This window comes from Tetrao urogallus (assembly GCF_951394365.1).
Source record: "Tetrao urogallus genome assembly, chromosome: 20".
NCBI classification, from domain to species: domain Eukaryota; kingdom Metazoa; phylum Chordata; class Aves; order Galliformes; family Phasianidae; genus Tetrao; species Tetrao urogallus.
The window spans coordinates 6,746,111-6,764,745 of NC_136833.1; the positions used below are offsets into that span (position 1 = coordinate 6,746,111).

Sequence of the window (18,635 nt, forward strand, 5' to 3'; positions counted from 1 at the left end):
AAATATTTTTCTCTGATACAGAATATTATCCTGTTACTTTCAGACATTTAGCAGTAGTTGAAGCAGTCAGCTTCCCTTCCCTGTAAGCATCTCTCACTCATGCTGTAACTGAGAAATGAGGTAGATTAGAGGATGCAGCAACAAGAACCCGAGGGCACCAGAAGGAGGAAATTGAAAGGAAGCATTCACGTTTGTCACTGCTTTTACCTCCATTTTTGAGACACTTTCAAAGACTCCTCACAATGAGGAACACCCAGAAAGAGCAACTAAAAAGAGTGGTTACAGGACTCCAATGTATTTAGAGTAAACCGGCAGCATAATATAGAATAATAAATATACTCCGACTTTGTAATTTAATTCAAACTGTAAGAGTTAGCTGTAGTTGGTTTGTACCTAAAAGAATAGAGAGAACTAACGCCTGTGGAAGCAAACACTTGCAGTATCCTCTCCATACACTAACAAATGGAATTTTAACCCTTAGAAAGAAGATTCCAAAGCGCCACCCTTTCCTGCATCACAGCGACCAACATCAAACAGCGTATTACAAACAGACAGATCAAACTGCACACAAAGCACAACAGAATTTTGTTTCCTAAGCAGTCCATATTCTATCACAGAGAAAAGCCATGTCAAGAAAAAAATTAACCACGCTATTGCAAAAAGGGTCACTGCGGTTGGCTTGTTTCCTCTGAACTTTTGAGGATGAAGGTCTTTCGTCCCCCAACAGGAGACATTAGATTTTAGCTAGTTAGAAATCCACTTCAAAGATTACATACTCCCTTTCCAAATGTCAAGGCTCTTCAGTTAATCACGAACAATATCCTGCAGAGTAAAACTCCAGTGCAAAATTTCAACAGATCTGCACGGTCCCTACATGCAGTGACACAATGCTGTGCATCCACTTGTTTGGACATCTCAGCTGTACCCAGGGCCTCCTTACACACCACAATAACACCCACAACAGCACCATTTTTCCTTTAAGTCAACAAGCCTAAAATGAAAAGCTCTCTGCCTGAGTTTGAGCAGCACACAACTGTGTAACTATACATAAAGATACTGGATAATACAAGAATATTGCCACAAAACTCAAAGCTAAACATCCTCCTCATCGCAGTGTTATCTTTATTATTATTGTTATTACGTTACAATGATATTTATGGTCATGAAGACCATATAACTGACGCATGAACAAGCCCGTTTTGGACAACAAGACAGTTCAGCCTCACAACTTACATACTTGAGCCTGTCTAACACTAACAGCACACAGTCCATCTGGAACCTTATCCAACTGCTACCAATTGGACACTGACCATTTTGTTATGCACAGACACCAGTGAGCACAACGTTCTCTACCACCGAGGCAGAATTACTCCAGAAAAGGCCATTTCCCTGGTGGCCTCTGGGAGCCCCGAGGTGAGGGGGGCTGTGGCTGCTGATGGGTCCTAATGGCGTAACCCAGCACAAGCAGCTGCCCACTGACAGTCTCAGCAGGAGGAGAGCATCCTCAGGAACAAACGCACTTCTGCCCCACGTTCCAGAAGACTGACTTCGAAGAGATTTTTTTGAAGAACGGGCCTTTTTCTTTAATTATTACTGTGATTGGGTGTTGGTTTTTTTCTGTTTTTTTTTTTCTTTTTTTTTTTTTTTTCAGATCGCGCTTCTCCCCACAGGAGGATCACGGCAACCCCCGCCCCACCGCTCTGCACTTCTCCCCCAAGTTCCCCTCACTCAGAGGCCGCTCTCGCGGCCCCGCGCCCCCCCCTACCCCCCCCCCGCCCTCCTCACGCACGCACCGCGGGCAGCGGCACCCCCCCCCGATCTGTTCCCCCCTCCCCCGCCCGGCCGCTCCCTCAGGACCCCCCCGGCTCCAGCGCCCTCCCCTCGGGGCTCTGCCCGACGAGGAAGGAGGAGGGAGGATGGCCGTGGCCCCCGCCTCTTCCCCTTCCCCCTCCTCTTCCTCCTCCTCCTCCTCACAGTGGAGACTCCAAAGCCCCGCTGCCCCCCGTGCTTCTCGCCGCCCCGCCAGGCCCCTGCCCTTACCGACAGCGCGGCGCTGGGGCGGCGCGGCCGCGGGCTCCGGCAGGGTTGGGCGGTCGCGGCGTCTCACCTCAGCCTCAGCGCCACCGCCACCGCCATTTTGCCTCCCCTCCCCCGTCTCGGAGGACTCCGCCTCCTCTCGCCAGGTCCTGGCAGCTACCAAACGAACGGCGGCGCGGCGACTCGGAGGTTTTTTACCGGTCGCGGGGACTCGCGCCTTCCTCCCAACGCGCAGCCAGCGTAGCGCTGCTCTGGAGGCGTCGGCTCCCTAGAAAGCGGGGCGGGTCCCGGAGTAAGAAGGCGGTTTGCTACGTTCCTTCCAGGACCTGCTGGCCGGTGCGGCGGCGGAGTACGGCTCCCTCCCCCCTCCCCACTGAGGGGCTCTGTGCGGGGGGGGGCGGTGGCGGCCGCCATGAGGCGCGCAGCGGCGCTGAGGCGGTGACGGACGGAGCGCGGGGGAACCCCTCACGTACACACCGCCCCTCGGCCGCGAGAAGGCGAATGGGCTGAAGTGAAAAATGGTAAATAACGGCCGCCGAAGCGCCAGGCGGCGGCTGAGGGGCGGAGCGCGGCTCTTCACAGCCGTGTGGGGTCCCCGCGGTTGCCGCGCCTCTGCCTCTCGTTATGAAATATTAGGTTTTAAATCGAAACTGCCTCGTTTTTCTGGTTTTTTTGTTGTTGGTGGTTTTTTGGTTTTTTTTTTTTTACCCTTTCCTCCGGAATGAGAAAAATGAGCACTGTCCCCTGTCGAGCCGTGTTACGCTCCGCTGGTGCCGACGGCTTTTCCGTCAGGTATTTGAAATCCTCACGTTTTATCTGCAAACGTGAGCTGCTGAGATCGCAGATCCCCTTATCGGGTTTGTAACGGGAAGCACGTACCGTCAGCCAAGATTAAGCTGTCCCATTGAGGAAACGCGGTCATGTTGCACAGCTCCCAGCCGGAGTCACAACGCAGGTGCTCAGCCCGTGGCAAAGAGGCGAGTTTCCCTCATTAAACACGCGCTTTATTGGCCAGTGAGCACCACAGCTGAGTTCCACTCCGTTAAATGCCTACATCAACCTATCTCCAGGCTGAAGTCTTTAACCCCACCACAGCCGACGGCTTGCTTCAACGTATCCAAGAAAAGCCCGTGTGAAGGAGCCGTTTTGTGAGGTGTTCTCCGGATGTTCGATTCCTCTGATTTGCTCTCCCACTTTTATTCTTTAAGCTGAGGTTGGGGTAATAGACTGCTCTTCTATGCCTCGAGCAGCACGGCTTCCAAGCCGCCGTTTATCTCGTTGCCTTATTTATTCCCTGTCACCTTTTGCATGGTAACGTCTCCAGCGATTGACTTCACCCCTGAGGCGCGTCCCAACGCTTTTTTTCTCTCGCAGCCGCGCTCAGGACAGCCGCACAGACAAGCGCACGGCACAGCCTGCCTCTGGAGATGCTCCTCGCCCCGCTCTCGAGGTCTCACTTCGCCCACGTGTATCTCACAGCCACACAGAGGTACGCGTCGAAGAGCTCAGTTTTGTCTCCATTTGTTACTTCTTAAGGTCCCACAGGGGCCCATTTCTCGCTAATAGGGATGCTCCCGGGCCACGCCGCCACCCAGCCCGAGTGCGGCAGAGCAGCCCCAAAGCAGGGGGACCGGTGCACGTTTCTGCGGCCGCGTGACCCCGCCCCGAGGCGGGGAATAGAAGGGCGGAAGAGGGGAACTTCTGGGAGCGCGGAACGTTCGCGTTTCCCGTCCCCGTTTCCCGGCGGAGCGGTGTGCGGCGGCTGTCGCTATGGCAGCGGGGCCGTGGGGCTGGGGGCTGGCGGTGCTGCTGCTGTTATTGTTGGCGGTACTGCGCTGCGCCGCGCGCCGCCTGCGGAGTCGTTCCACCGCGAACAGCGCGGTGGTGTCGCGGGATGATGACGTCAGCGCTCTGCTGGTGACGGCGCACCCCGATGACGAAGTGATGTTCTTCGCCCCCACGCTGCTCTGCCTGGGCAGGGCCGGCGCCCGCCTCGCGGTGCTATGCTGCTCCGCAGGTGAGCGGGGATGCGGCAGGGAGCGGTGGGGCTACCTGGCCCCTCAGGTGCCGCTGGCCGTGGAGGTCAGGCTTCCCATCCGTGGCGTCACGCGGAGGCCGCTGTGATGTTTTCGTTCGTGACGTCAGCGCTGGGTTGCCTACTTGGGCGGAGCGGGCAGGGCTGTAGCGACGTATCAGCGCATGGTTGGTGTGGCCTCATCGTGGTGTGACAGTGTGATGTCACCGCGATGCCACGCGTGATGTCATCGCTGTGCTGATTCTCACAGCCCTCTGGGTTTCTGCTGCAGTGACAGTGGGCACTGCTGAGACTCTGTGGTTTGGGGGCACCTCTAGGTTGGGGCATTCTGCACACGCTTGAGAGTGGCCTCATGTATGGGTCTTCAGCCAAAATGCTGCTTTTGGCAGTTTCATTGGCTGTAGTAAAATCTATATTTGAACCACGCATACGGTTTCACAATCAATTCTCATGCTGCAGCACTGAGATACTAGGATTGCATGGAAATGTCATTAAGTTGCATAAAAGCACTCATTGTTAAAGTTTTTGCATTTTGTAGTTCTCTGGTCTTTTAGAAAACTTGCTTTGGATGATCCAGTTTTGATATCATGATATATTCGCAGTAACGCATCTAAAAGTGTTGGTTGCAAAACAGTCTAATCATTGAAAAATAGCCCTGAAGATAACCTGAGGCTGTGCTGCCCATCAGTCAGCCCAAAGGCAACACTAACGGTGTCTTCATTTGCTAGAGACAAATGTCTAGTTTGTGCTTTGTGTCCCCCAGGGAGGTTATGTAGCCTGCTTCAGCGCTGCATTAGCTTTTTCTTCACATCACCTTTTCCTGAATTTGGAGTGACCTGAGTTTGTTTGTTTGTTTTATCTGCTGTGAACATAGAAATCAGAATATTCCTTTATAGCAGCTTCTTACTTTTTTTTAAAGCTGTCTGCCTCTCCTGTGTTCTCCATACTAAACTACACGATTTCTTTCAATCCTTATTGTATTTTCTAAACTTCTGATCGTTCTCTTTGCACTCCTGTGGACTCTCCTCTATTTGATTCACATCTGTTTCTGAAGCACAATCACCAAAAACTGAGGCCTTTCTGGGCCTGAATCAAATGAAAGACTCTCAGAGGAGAAATCTCACAAGGAATTTTCCCAGCATATTACACTACTATCTTGTGCTTTTCTTGTTATCTACTAAAGCTTGAGATAATTTTTTTTAATGCACATAACCTAATCAGTTATTCTTCCTGTGAATTCAAGGTTGTACTGTTGTGCTTGATGAAACACTGCAGTGTTGCATTTCATTATCATTACTTTGTTCAGTTATTTTGGATGTAGGAAGCAGCCTCATGTTAACTGATTTATCAGACCATACACACTGCTGTACATGAATTCGTGAGCCTGTGGTGAAAACTTAATGTCTTAATGTTTGTTCAGAGGAGTATTTCAGGCTAAAAAGATGTACATCTCCCACTGACAGCTGCTCGTATTTGGGAAAAGGGACTGCTGTAATTCTGAAATCTCCAGCTTGTTCTCTGCCAACTTCTGTATTCTTTGTTCTCACACCTTTCTGTCATAACAGGCTATCTAGGTGAGAAGACAGGGATTAAGCTATTGTTGAAGTCTAATAGCACATTGATTTTAATGATCCCTGTATACTCCCCATTAAAGATTTAGTGCAGAGCTTTCAGTTGTCTTTGCTGAGGGACAAAAGTCTGTGGATCCCATTTGGCTTTTTCACAGCTCTGACAAGATTACAGACATGCAGTTCTGCCATTTCAGTTGTCAGGATTAAAATACTGCTGCCAGTAGAGAATTTTCCAAAGAAGTGTTGTGTTTCTTTTTTATTCTGTTCAGGTTCTCTTTTTTATTGTCCTGCTTCAGTGCCATGAAACATTAAATGGGGTTGAGACTGTCTTCTGTTGCATGTCTTGCACGTCTTTGTAATGGAATACCAACACATAGGAAAATGCATTCACTGAGCTAATAGCTTTCTCTCTGCCTCTTAATAGCCTTTTGGTGATTCAAATGGTTTATCCTCTCGTTGTTTGTATGATGGATGATGACAAGTGAGTTGATCAAAGACTCCGCAAATTGTAAGACTGAACCAAAATAATGACGTAGGAACTGTTGTATTTGCAGTTCTCACATATCAGTCAAAATGCCATAGAAATGAATCAGAATTACAGCACTGTGAGGGGAAAAAAACCAGCCTTCTCCACACTGAGTAATCTTTGAATTAATAACTGTATAAATGCGTTTTGTTCTCTGTAGTAGCTGGCTCTCTATTGTGAGTGCTCAATGGATGAGTTCCAGCAGCATTAGCTATTCAGCTGTTTTTGCTTTCAGTAGCTGCTGTTTTTTCTTGTTAGCATTTGTATATTCCTAATGTCCTGACACATTTCTCAAGCTGGGGAAAATGGATCTGTTCCTTTGAGTTCAGTAGAAGTTAGGTGTTTTGAGAATAATGGCACCACTTGGAAAAACATCACCTGCAGTTACTGTGTTATGTTGCAACATAACTTACGTTACATTAAAACACAAATATCATTAATTCTCATGCAAGAAATCAATCTGAAATGAAGTACTCATGTAGTCCATCTGAGGAAGGCGCACAGTTAAATTTCCTCTTCTGAAGCTGGAACTTGTGGTCCAACTGCAGACTGCCAAGCTGACGTGTGCCTCAGCAAACCCACAGGTAACCACTGCCACAGTCTTATAAAATCATTCACTCACAGTCTGCAAGAAGAGAAGTTGTTTTTTTCTGGCTGTTGTTCACCTCTTTGAAAATCATACAAGGCTGCTAGTGAGTGCTCAGATTGCAACATTTCTTTAGAGAAATGCTAGATTTAGATGAGTCATCCCCAAAACAATAAAAAAATCTGGTGTAATTCAAGACAGCTGACTACAGACTCAAATCATACATTAATACACAGCTAAATTTTATCATTTAATTGCTGCAAAGTTAAAATTGGGCTGCAAATATTGTCCTGCACAGGTAGCATATTGCAAGGGACCATTGCAGTACTGGCATAGACTTTGCATGACTGATTCCAAGAAAAAAAAAAAAAAAAGTAGTGTGAGGACAAGATGAGAAGAAAAGATTTCAGCAAAGGAGACGGTGCTTGAAGTGTTTCCCTACCAGCTGTTGGTCTCCAAATATCTATCAAGTTTTAACTTTTCCAAAATACCCTTAAAGTAGGTTCCTGCCTTTTTTGGTTCTGTAAGTTCTTTGCAATTGTAACTTCTGCTGGAATGTCCTCTGTGAATGATGCAGACTTCTGAGAAATCTTCATCTCAAAAACAGATTTTTAGAATTCTTCATTCCCTAAAATCCTCTTAATTTCATCACTGTGTTCTGTTGCAGTATCTTAGTGTTACGTGGTGCCTACTGTTCATTAGAAGTGGTCCAGGGTGTACTATAAACTATTATAATCACCTAAGGAATACAACTCAGGACAAGTTTTCCAAGTGTTGTCCCAGCAGTTCTTTCTGAGGACTTTGACCTGGCTGTTCAGCCTGATTCTGTGGGCCTGTGCTTTTAAGAGCACAGGTGGGAGTTCATGGTACCATGCCTAATAGTGAAGGAGGAGTGGTTCTTTTGCCCTTCCTGAGGAGGTTAATTATTACTGATTTGTTTTGAATACCTCTCTTTAAAGTGGACTAAGGTCCCACTAACCTCTTTCATAGAGACAACCTGGAAATTTGCCAGCGATAACAGTTTTAGTCACCTCACTGGAGAGGCTGTTTCTTCTGTGTTTATGAGAAGATCTTGCTGGGTTGTTTTTGTTGGTGACTTGCATTCAGATAACTGCAACCTGTTTGTCCATGCAGACACCCTTAGAAAGCTCCTTCCTCCCCCGCCCCCAAGCAGAGTTAGCCTTTGGGATTCACAAAAAATACAACACGAGAAAACAGAAAGCCCAAACAACAACAACAAAAAATTCCTTTTGCTAAAAGGCTAAAAATTTTGGTGTGAGCTTGTTTGGAAAAGGCATCAGAAAGTGCCATGTCTAACCGGACCGGTTGTCCAAGCAGTCCATTGTCCTCCTTTTAGTAATAGCCAAAGTCATGCTTCTGCTAAAGACATGGGAGATCTCTCAAACAGCAATTCTGGAACAATCTGCTTGGGCAACTGCTTCTAAACTTCTATTTGACCAGTAAATGTCTTTTTTTCTCCATGCTAAACTAAACAGTGTTGCTGTTATTTGCAGGAAACTATTACAATCAAGGAGAGATTCGTAAGAAAGAACTGGAACAAAGTTGTTGTCTGCTGGGGGTTCCTGCGTCCAATGTAACAGTCATTGATCACAGGTAACTAGGCTTTATTTGTAGTATTATTTCTATGCTGGTTTTAAACAAGAAGTGAAGTTCACTTCAATATTCTGTGACAGCTGACTCTATCATTCTATACATATTGGTTTGAGGACTGTCAAAAAAGATCATATGAGATATTTATGTAAACTATTAGCTAAGAAAATCTAATTAATTCAGAACGCAAATCAAGAATATAGTGGGGATTACTGTCCTTAGAGGAAACTCTGTTAATACAGCATTTCAAGTAGTGATAACTAACTAACTTGTAGGGGGTCTGGACAGTGTGTTTGGGCAACACGATCGCTCTTTGTTGCAATTTTTGCAGTGTTATCCAAGACACAAAGAAATCTCTGAATTGCCAGAGGCAAGTTTGTGCTGAAAATAAAACTGTTTGGAGGATTGGCAGTACCATTACATTGCAGTTATTCTCCCACGTGATTATAACATAGTTGCAGATAGTTGAAGTCTGTGTTCCATGATAAGATAACCATATAAACACATCAGCAGTTGTGCTGTCTGTAAAACAGTGCAGTGCCTATGTTATTTTGGTAGCCATCAGAGCACTTTATAAAATGAGAATCCTGCCAGCTTTAGCCGAAGAAGCCACCCTGACAGCAGAAATTCCTGAGGGTGTATTTTGGGGAGACAGAAAAATAGAATTGCTTGGAATCTGTTTGTTCATATGTTTGAGTGGTTTGTTAGTTGCCAACAAGTTTTTCATCCGTGGGTGAGCTGGTGGTTGACTGCGTTTAATGGGATGGTCTGAAATGGATGAAATGTCTTCTCAGTTTCTGTATGGGTTTTCTGTTTGTTTGTTTTTAATATGTGTTGTTTTCTTTAGATTTTTATTTCTCTAGATATGGAGGTAGGTGATGAAGTTGACACTTATTTGTTTTGGAATTATCTTGACACTGCATTAATAGAAGGTGATTTGATACTTGGAATCAGTAAAACTCAGAAGGTAACATTGCAAGGCCTCTAAAGTTGCCCAATCTCTGCCCATCTGGGGTTAATGTTTACTGAAATAAATAGTGATTTCTAGCAAGCACAGTACAACCAGTTGTTTCAATTGTAAACAGCTATCATGAAATTCATAAAGAACATTTTTGTTTACGAAGAAGACAGTTTTAAGGCCACACCAACTAGAAAAGTCAGAGTTGAAAAAAGCCTGGCTCCAGGCAGGCCCTTTTCCCATGAATGTATTTTCCCTTGAGCTAAGGCAACAGAAACCACAGTCCAGAATATGAATCCTCTTGAGTTCTTTGCTTTTTTTAGCTTTAGGTTTCTCTCCAAGTTTTCAGCTCTGTTAGGAAAACAGCACAGGAGTTGTTTTTCCTTTGGAATGGAAAGAGACGTTTCCGTTTGCTTCTCATGAACTGACTTGGGGTAGCTTCATGTTTTGTAGTACAATTACATGATAGTACCCAGAACTTTTTTTCTGGGGGAATAAGGAAAAAAGCTGCATAGTTTTTCATAGAGTTTTGCTGAGCATAGGTTTTCTAAATGAACTGTCTTTTGCAATTTACACTGAGCCCAGAAGCCTGCTTGTCTTTCATGCTATAAAGCACTGTGAGTTTGAGTTTGGTTTCTCTGTGATGCAAGTTTCCTGGTACTGCTCAATCATCTCCCAGTGCACACAGTCCAGAGGACTGCTTTTTGCAAGTAGCACTGCAGTTTGCTCAGTAGAAAGGTGAGGGTGATTTCAGAGAAATAACTGGATTGTTTCCCTTTGGTGCTTTCATTGTTAGTGATATGCACGTTTATGAAATCAGTGACCAATGTGTGAGTTCTGCTACTGGACGCACTGCTTGAAAAGACTGATCTGTATCACTGCCCAGAGTTCTGAGGCACAGGATGTTGTAGTGGCAATGCTAAGTCATGTCTTGAACCAGTAATTGAGCACCTGGTGGGAGGGCAGGGCCAACGTAGGGGAGCTCAGGTGCAAGCAATTCACCTGAGTGACCAGAAGGGGTAAAGCCAGGATCCACCCCTTCCCAAACCTCATTTAAGGGCTGGCAGTGGAGGTGAGGTGTCTTGCTGGAGATCCCTGCCTACCTGAAGTAAGCAGATTTTTTTTTTTTTTCCTATTGTTTCTGTGGCCACAGCTGCTGGTTTTGGGCTTCTCCTCACTTGTTGCAGCCTGGGACTTTGCTACCCTGCTATCACTGCTGTGCTTTCTATTATATTGTAACGTTACAGTTGCATGAGGTTGTTCTGAGAAACAAGTTCAGGTATGAGACATTTATTTCAGAGGTTAGGTTGCAGTGAGATAACCACCAAGTCATCTAACTTTGTTGTGCATTCAGGGAGCCAACCTGAAGGGAAGTTCTTGCTGAATTTAGTTCAGAGCTTGCTTATACAGACAAGTTAAGCATGCTTATAGTGCATTATTCGCTCAGCAGTAACTCATCTAGAGGAGATACTTTATGAAAAACATCTGTGGATCAGGTGTTTGCAAAGTAGTAGGTGATGAGGAATGATTTTTAGATGACACTGAATTTTTGAAGTATTTTCATTGCTTTAGGTAAAGCACTGGGGCTGATTTTCTTTAAACTTAGAGTTCCCAGATTCCTTCCAGTCAGTAGCTTTCCTATGCCTCTGCTACCCCTTCTCTAATTTACACATAATACAGAAGTATTTGCCACTATGGTCTGATGTGAAACATGCTAAATTTCAATGGAAATTAGTATGTAGGGAATACAGTTTGTAAGGCTGTTCTCATCAGCGTTCTGCCATCCATATGCCATCTCTAAGATCAAAATCCTTTGGCTTTTTTTTTTTTTCATTCTCTTCCTGACTCTCCAGAAGATAATTTTGCATTTGTGTAAAGAACCAGTACAATGCTTAAGGACTGTAGCTGGCATGCTACCAATTAACATTGCTTATGCAAGCACTGGATGCTTTACATTATCCAAGCTGCAGACTTGTATTTTGGAAAGGAAAGCCCAAAGGATTGCTCGGTCTGGATCTGCTCCAGCCATTGTAGTGCAGAGCTGAGTCATGCTGTTTCCTCCTCTCTTTGCATAATCTAGAAGTGAGTGAGTAGAAGTTTCAAGATGTAGAATGAATGTATCTGAAAGACAAGCTGATTGATGTGCTCTGTAATCTCATTTGGCCAGGCAGATGTAAAATCAACGTGACATTTGAGTTACAGGTGAACCTGTAGAGAGAAACCTTCAGTTAGTCTGTCTATGGTGAAATCTGTGTTAAAGACCAAGCCCTTATTAAGCAGTCCCTTACCTTGAACAATGACTATATCAAGTACAACCAGGGCAGGACTGGTTCAGTCTCTACCAGACAACTGTTTTGCATTGTTTCTTCAATGGGCGTTTGATATACTTACAGTTAACAGCATCTCAAATCTTCTGCACAAATACAGTGCCGAACTGTACCCACATTTCAGCTATAGGGATTGGAGGCCCCCACAAATCAGCTGAAGTTCATGAAATGCAGTGATTTTGATACTTACCTGTAAGTAATTAATCTGTGAATAGATGCTCCTGAGCAGCAAGCTCTCCCTCCTGCTTTATGGAAAACATTGGAATCTAATTGATCTAATAAGAAAAGTTATTTAAGCTCCCACTAATGTTGGGCACATCTGCCAAAGCCCTTCCAATCTGTAATATAGCATGTAAACAGGAGATGTTTTCTAAGCTATTTTCACTTTCTGAAGAGAATGAGCAAAAACGAAGCCAAAATGATTCTTTTTTTTTTTTTCTAATGTCTGTTTTGAGTTAATGGAAAGATAAGTATCAGGCATTTTACTGCAGCTTCTGAGTCTTTTGTTTGTGATTGGAGTGGACAGAAAGTAGGACTAATTGCATCTTTTATGTGACAGAAAAACATTTGGACCAAGTTTACACTGTAAAGAAAATAATAGCTAAAAATGGGGAAAAGTAGAAAATTTTCCACTCAGTACAGAGACTTACAGCAAGTAACATTACGTCTGTTTCTGAGTTTCCATGGAAATGGCACTGCATACACTTCTTATTATTTCACTTAAGTTCACAAGGGCTCTGGTTCGTGCACAGTAGAGAAGACGTCTGCCTGTACAGAATTGCAGGCGAGCTGTGAGTTCTTTATGAGGCAGCACGAAAGCTCACATTTTTTAAGTATTTTTTACTATATAAAAATTATTTGGTTTTGGTCTTGGGTTTTGTGTGTGGATTTGTTTTTGTTTTTGTTTTTTTCCGTACAAGGTAAACAGGCTGTATTGCACTTCCTTGTGTTTAACTTGTGACAAACTTCCTTCTACAAGGCCCCGTGTCAGAGAAGTGAGTCTGTAAGGTCATGGGAAAAATATACCCCTAAATAGTGGGTGAGTCTGACTGGGACAATGAGAAGGATACAAAAACACCTCAGAGCTTTCAGAGAATGAAATATGTAACAACCTTTGGATTAGAATTTGAAAACTTACACGTGGACAGTGCAGGAGTACGTCCAGTTGATCCAGTTTGGGTTTTGCTGTGCTTAGGTTGTTTGGTGATGGCTTTATGGATTTGTATGCAGGGTGCTGAGAGCGTGAGAACTCTGTGCAAGCTGTCAGTGAGAATTTGTACTGTGATTAAGAAAGCCTGCCTGAAAATGGAGGACCAGAAGAAGTGCAGCAACAAAATCCTGGCCTCTGAGTCTCCTGGGAAGACTGGCAGTGATTTCATACCAGTTTCTGACTCACTCATTTGCAGACCTGTGTCATCTTGCTAAACGTATCTGGAATTTTTGTTATAATTGCATTTATTCTACATATGCTTTTCTTTATTCCTTGATCCTTTTTCTTTCCTTCTTGTATTTTAGGCTCAGTATTTAATAGTTTTTATTCTGCTAGAGTAATTGTGGTAATTGGTTACATTATGTCTTCCTACGTTCCTTGTGGTATTGCACTTAGACATTCTGTTATGCTGCTAATTCTGAAGCTATGTGCTGATTAACAGTGCTGCCATGCAGTTCTTCTAGAAGAGCTGTGTGTTTCAGCAGTGATGACAGGTTTTCTTGATCTTATTTATGCCAGAAGCACTGTAAAGGTCTTTATTTTTTTTTTTTTGTGGATTTTTCTCTAATTAAGAATGACATTGGGGGATCAGAAAATCTTAGATGAAAATTGGTTGCGTATTCAGAGTGTATTACAATGAAATCAATCTATATTTGAATACAAACCCTCTTTACCATCACAGGAAAGCAAGGAGCCTTAGTCAGATGGCTGCCTTGATATTTATGTAAAGACTATGCACAAATTTCACTTCTATTTACTTGCGTTCTTGAAATTGTTGCCTTTCTGAGAAGGTAATGAAATAGTTGGCCACATGCTCTGCTTGACATTATAATCAGTACGTTTTTCTAAAACGTTTACCACGTGGCAGCTTATACTCCTAATTTTAGGTCATTGGAGCACTTTATGAAAAGGTTTACATTGAAATCAGCTTTTAGAGGTCTGCTATTGTAAGTGTTGCTCTATGCAATAATTTAAGAGGAAATACTTCTGGGGATTGAGGTGTCTGTCTGCCTTCCAGGAAAGCTGCTTTCTGAAACAAAGGCTTGTATTGCAGTATGTTAGGTTTGGCTGTTTTGTCCTAAGTTAGATGTTTTCCTCTATAAGGAAATCTACCCTTCAGCTTTCCTGGAGCTCCCATGAATCAGCTCCTTTCTCAGCTTCGTGGCATAATTAACTTTCCTGCAGTACAATAAGGGGGAAAGGTCTGTGGTGGAAGGGAAAACGATCCTTTTGGTGCTACAGGGACATGGCCCCCAGATTGCTGCTGCAGAAAATGAGCAGTGGTCCTTTTCAAATGGAAGGATTCTCCTTTGCTTGTCGACAGAGACCTGGCAGCCCACATGTCAGTGATGTCACAGCAGGGTTTGATTAGGAGCAAGAGGCTGCCCAGAGAACCCGAGGGCTTTGAATGAGTGTTGAGGGAAGGGAAGAAGTGCTGATAAAGGACAAAATGTCTTTATGGAATTCTAATCAAAATACTAAGCGTCAAGATTTATGCTTAAAATGTTCAAGATTATTTTAGCAGAATGAAAACTTCAGTACTGATCCCAAAACATGAAATATGAAATATCCCAGCCATTCCTCCAAGCTGATGAGATTTGATTCTGCTCAAAAACCATCAGCACTGCTAAGTTGATAGTGAGAAAACAAGTCAAACATACTAAGTTATGTTTCAAAAGTCAAAAAAGCAACTAGGGCTGAAGACAGGGAAATCACTAGAATGGGGCAAACCACCAGGAATCACTTCTTTGTTCTTACCTAGTTTGTGCCTTCAGAAATGCCTTTTGTTATTCTTTTCTTCATGGCTTTTACAAGTGCCTTATGTTCATTAAAGACAGCTGTGGTCTTGATGCAAAGGAAGCTTCAGTGGCCCATTCTGAATTTGCTAGTGGTCAGTGTCCTGTGCTGGCTGTTTCCTGATAATGCAGATATGCTGACTGGAGCAGTTCTGTAATGAGACCACTTGTGTCCACGCAGGACGTGCCCATGTGTTTGTTGGTTTCCAGTACAAAATGTAAGATTTCATTATTTTGAGTGGACTTTGTTCACTGGTGCTAGTAAAGTGAGCTACCAGTGCAGAAGAGCACAGTCATTAGATTAAAATTATTTTCAAGTTATACCCAGTTATACCATGGCTTTTAAACATGACAAACTGTGTTAGGCTATTTATTTTGCCAGTTATGCAGTGGAACAATACAGTGTGCTTTGCCAATAGATGCTCTGAGGGACTAATGGAGAATGACAAGCATTTCCCCTTTGCCTATGGAAGGTTTGCTGCTTTGATAATCCATACTGCAATGCCCAGCACTGTCTCTGCTAGTCACTCGTTTTATCCTGCTGCTGTAAATGCCTTGCTGATCATTATAGGCAGACTGGAATCTTTTAGGACAGAAGGTAAAATGGTTAATTCTTCTTTAAAGAGTACCAGTTAGACCAAATAGTATCTAAGTTACTCAGAGAAGAGAAGCAAACAGGAAAAAATGTAGCATGAGTTCACCTTTTGAGTCTCTATTTGGACTCAACTTACTTAGGGAAAATGTGTTTTGGTTTGTTGTTGTTTTGTTTTTGTTTTTTTTACTGAGAACACTTAAACTTGCTCACAATGGATTGAGGGTTACTGCCTTGTTCACACGAGCTGTGGTTTCTTTCTGTGTTCTCATAACGTTACTTTAATTGTAGCTACAATACAAAATGCTGAGCGCCTCAATTACAACAGGGCTGTGAGAGCTGAGGCTGTCTGTGGCAGTTTCAGTGTGTCCAGGGGTATCACAGTGTTAAAAACTTGTTGTTCTACCCCTGTTCCCTTCATCTAACTTTGCTAGTTCTGGCAGCCACCAGAGGAATGACCGAATAACCAGTATCTGAGTCTTGGGAACTTTATTAGGCTTATAAAGCACAGAATGTTTCCAATTACAAGGCACAGCATTGAAGGCTGTTGGGCCACGTTAAATGCCATGATATTCTGTTGTGCTGAATACCAGCAATATAATCCTCATTTCTTCAGCTCGGTTTCAAAATCCCATTGAAGTCAGAAGGCATCTCCTACACTGGCAGCCAGTAAGGGAACTTGAGAAGTAGTGTGTGCAGTGCCTGAGGGATGGGTGGGAAGCATCCTCTCCTCTGATAGGCTCAAGGGGTTGAGTTGCTGGGCTGCAGAAGAAGGATGTCCACAATACTGGGGCCTCTGAGACAGGATCGTGGTGTGAGGGAAGTTCCATGCTATTTCCCCTTGCCCTAAAAATTTCGGGGCATTTGGTTGGACCTTTCTGGCTCTCTTTAAATTAAAGATGGTATAAAAACAGAAAAAAGGATTTGCAAAAAAGCATTAGTTACATCTTGATCAAAATCTTATTTTTCATAGGAATAGAAGCGTTTGGACTGGAGGTGCTGTAAAAGCTCAGTGGGTTTTTGTGAGGATACTTTTGTTTATGCAGACTTACAAATTCTTTGTTTTAATACAACATGTGCTTGGGTCTCCATCAACTCAGTTTTTCTGCATAGATGGTAGAACTGGAGTTGTAGAAACTTGGATTTGTTTCCTTCTTTCTTCAGTACCACCTTCTGGTCCCCTCAGAATGAGTAGGAGTTGGCCATTCACTTCAGTAAGACCAGAAATTGGCACTGAAACAGTTGACAACAGAAGACAGAGTTGTCTTCAAAAAAAAAAAATATTAGGATAGGGAAAGTTGGAAAAGCAACTGTACAATGGGCGTTGTGTAAAATATGTTTCCTCTTAATGACTTTCCAGTTCAGATTGGCTCTGTTTACATACAAATCAAAAGCTGGTTTGTCTAACTGCCAACAAGCAGAACTCAGTCTGGGATCTGAATATCCAGCTGTGCCTTTTGCCTCTGACATCCTCCCAGTAATAAAAGTTGTGTGGATAGGATTTGGCTCAAATTGCAGATGATGTGTGATCCAGAATTGAATTCAGGCTGCTCTTCCTCTGTAAGACAATAGAAGCTAAAACTTGTTTTTGTCAATAAAATAAGCATGTACAACTCAAACCCCCCTGGGGATCTGTGATGATGAATAAGATGCTCTTTTTCCATCACGATGTTTCTGACCCTGACCCATTTTTGTAATGACTCCATGAGAACTCTGAATTTTTTCTTCCACATTTGGAGCAGAAACTGTTATGGTATTTACCTGTGAAAATGCAGCATCCAGAAAACAGATGTAGTTATGACAACTTCTGCAGACCAATTTATTCCAGTTTGTTTGGTTGGTTTTTTTAAGTCTCAAACTGCCTGAAGGTTACAGCGTTAGTTCAGTGCACCATGCTAAGTGCTCTGTGCTCTGTGAGCCTGTCCTCTTTAACAGCTTCCCTGCAGTTAGACCAAGTGAGAGAGCGACTACATAAGTGAAATGGTACTGCTAGAAGATGCCTATTAGTTGTCACTTTCCAGTCTTTTTTTTCCAGTGGTCTGTTAGTCAATGAAGGTGTGTGGTCTTCACAAAACAGAGCCTCCTGAACTTCTCCTTACAGACTGACAGCCTGTCAGGAGGCAGCTGCTGCACCTTGCAGATGCCAATGGACCATGATGATGGAGCTCCATGATGATGGAGCGGTTTCGGGTCCTGGAGATTCATGCACTGTTTGGGTGCAGGCAAAGCTATCTCTGCTCCTGGAGGAGCAATGTATAAAGAAACTAGTTACAGCGTGGCCTTCTTGCTTGTAATGATGATGAAAGTGCTGGCTGCAGCACAGAGCTCTGTTAGCAGTTTCACTTGCAGGTTGTGCTTTTGCCACCTCATTGTAAAAGGCTGCTTGTAAAGCTGCTTAGCAGTTAAGCAAAGCATTCTTCTTTATCTCTGGTCTTTCCCAAAATAAAGCCCTATTTGACAGATGATTGAAAGCTTCAGTTGACTGTTGCACTGGGAACTGGTGAAGGTGGTCTCAGCAGTCTGAGGCTCTGCAAACAATTCTGGCTGACTGCAGTGAGATGCTGCTTTGTAGGAGTATGATCCAGTGCTGCCTTTTGAAGCATCTTACAAGACAATTCCCATCTGTATTTTCTTGGCTGAGTTTGTTGTGACATGCCCCGTTATTTTTTGCATTCTGTGTCCATTCTGAAGTTCCCCCAGGCATCCCTTTAAATGAAACATTGCATCACCGAGGAAGTGAAGCCATTAAAAGTGAATGCTTTTGCCAAACACTTGGAGTGAATATAATCAACTCTCATCTACCAGAAAATGACTTGCACGTTGACACTGCAGAATTTGAGAACAATAGACATTTTTTTTGAGTGGCTTGATGGAGCAGTTTCTCAGAAAGCTCAGCTGCACTGTTACTCTTTTGCCACGTCACGATTGAAGGTTTTATGCTTGCATAGAGAATACATAGAAAAGGGTTACCAAGCAATGGTTAAAGCATGAAATTTCACACTTAAAAATCTCTTTGGAGGAAGAGACCTTTTAAGTTGTGCATGTCTCACAGCCTAGTTATTGTTTATATACTTTATTATTTATACTTTTGTTTATATGTAGTGATGTGCAATGCTGTGTAAGTGTTGAAGCTCATCATCAGTCTTTTCCTTTCTAGCTAAAGGGTTAATTTCTTTCTCCAAAGAAGGGAGATCAGATTTAGGTTTGGAATGGGAGGAGGGAAGACAGAGGATTTTGTTCTGCAGGAAACTAGGTCAGCGGGTTTTTATTATCATGCTCCACAGCCCAATGTGGTTTGCATTTAGGAGTGAACTCAGTTGACATCGTGTATGGTCGATTTCCTCTTCCCAGAAAGCAGGCCTCAGACATCGCTTCATGTATTACTG

General features: G+C 43.7%; 1 protein-coding gene across 1 annotated transcript in view; it reads left to right on the forward strand.

The window, feature by feature from the left end:
- Nucleotides 1–3,807: 3,807 nt before the first annotated feature.
- Nucleotides 3,808–18,635, forward strand: part of PIGL (phosphatidylinositol glycan anchor biosynthesis class L) — a gene marked incomplete at both ends in the record, with an annotated part of 53,920 nt that continues 39,092 nt past the window's right edge. The window contains 2 exons of the mRNA XM_079545311.1: nucleotides 3,808–4,054; nucleotides 8,270–8,369. Coding sequence (XP_079401437.1) covers nucleotides 3,808–4,054; nucleotides 8,270–8,369 — 347 coding nt within the window. The remainder of the gene's footprint in view (nucleotides 4,055–8,269; nucleotides 8,370–18,635) is intronic.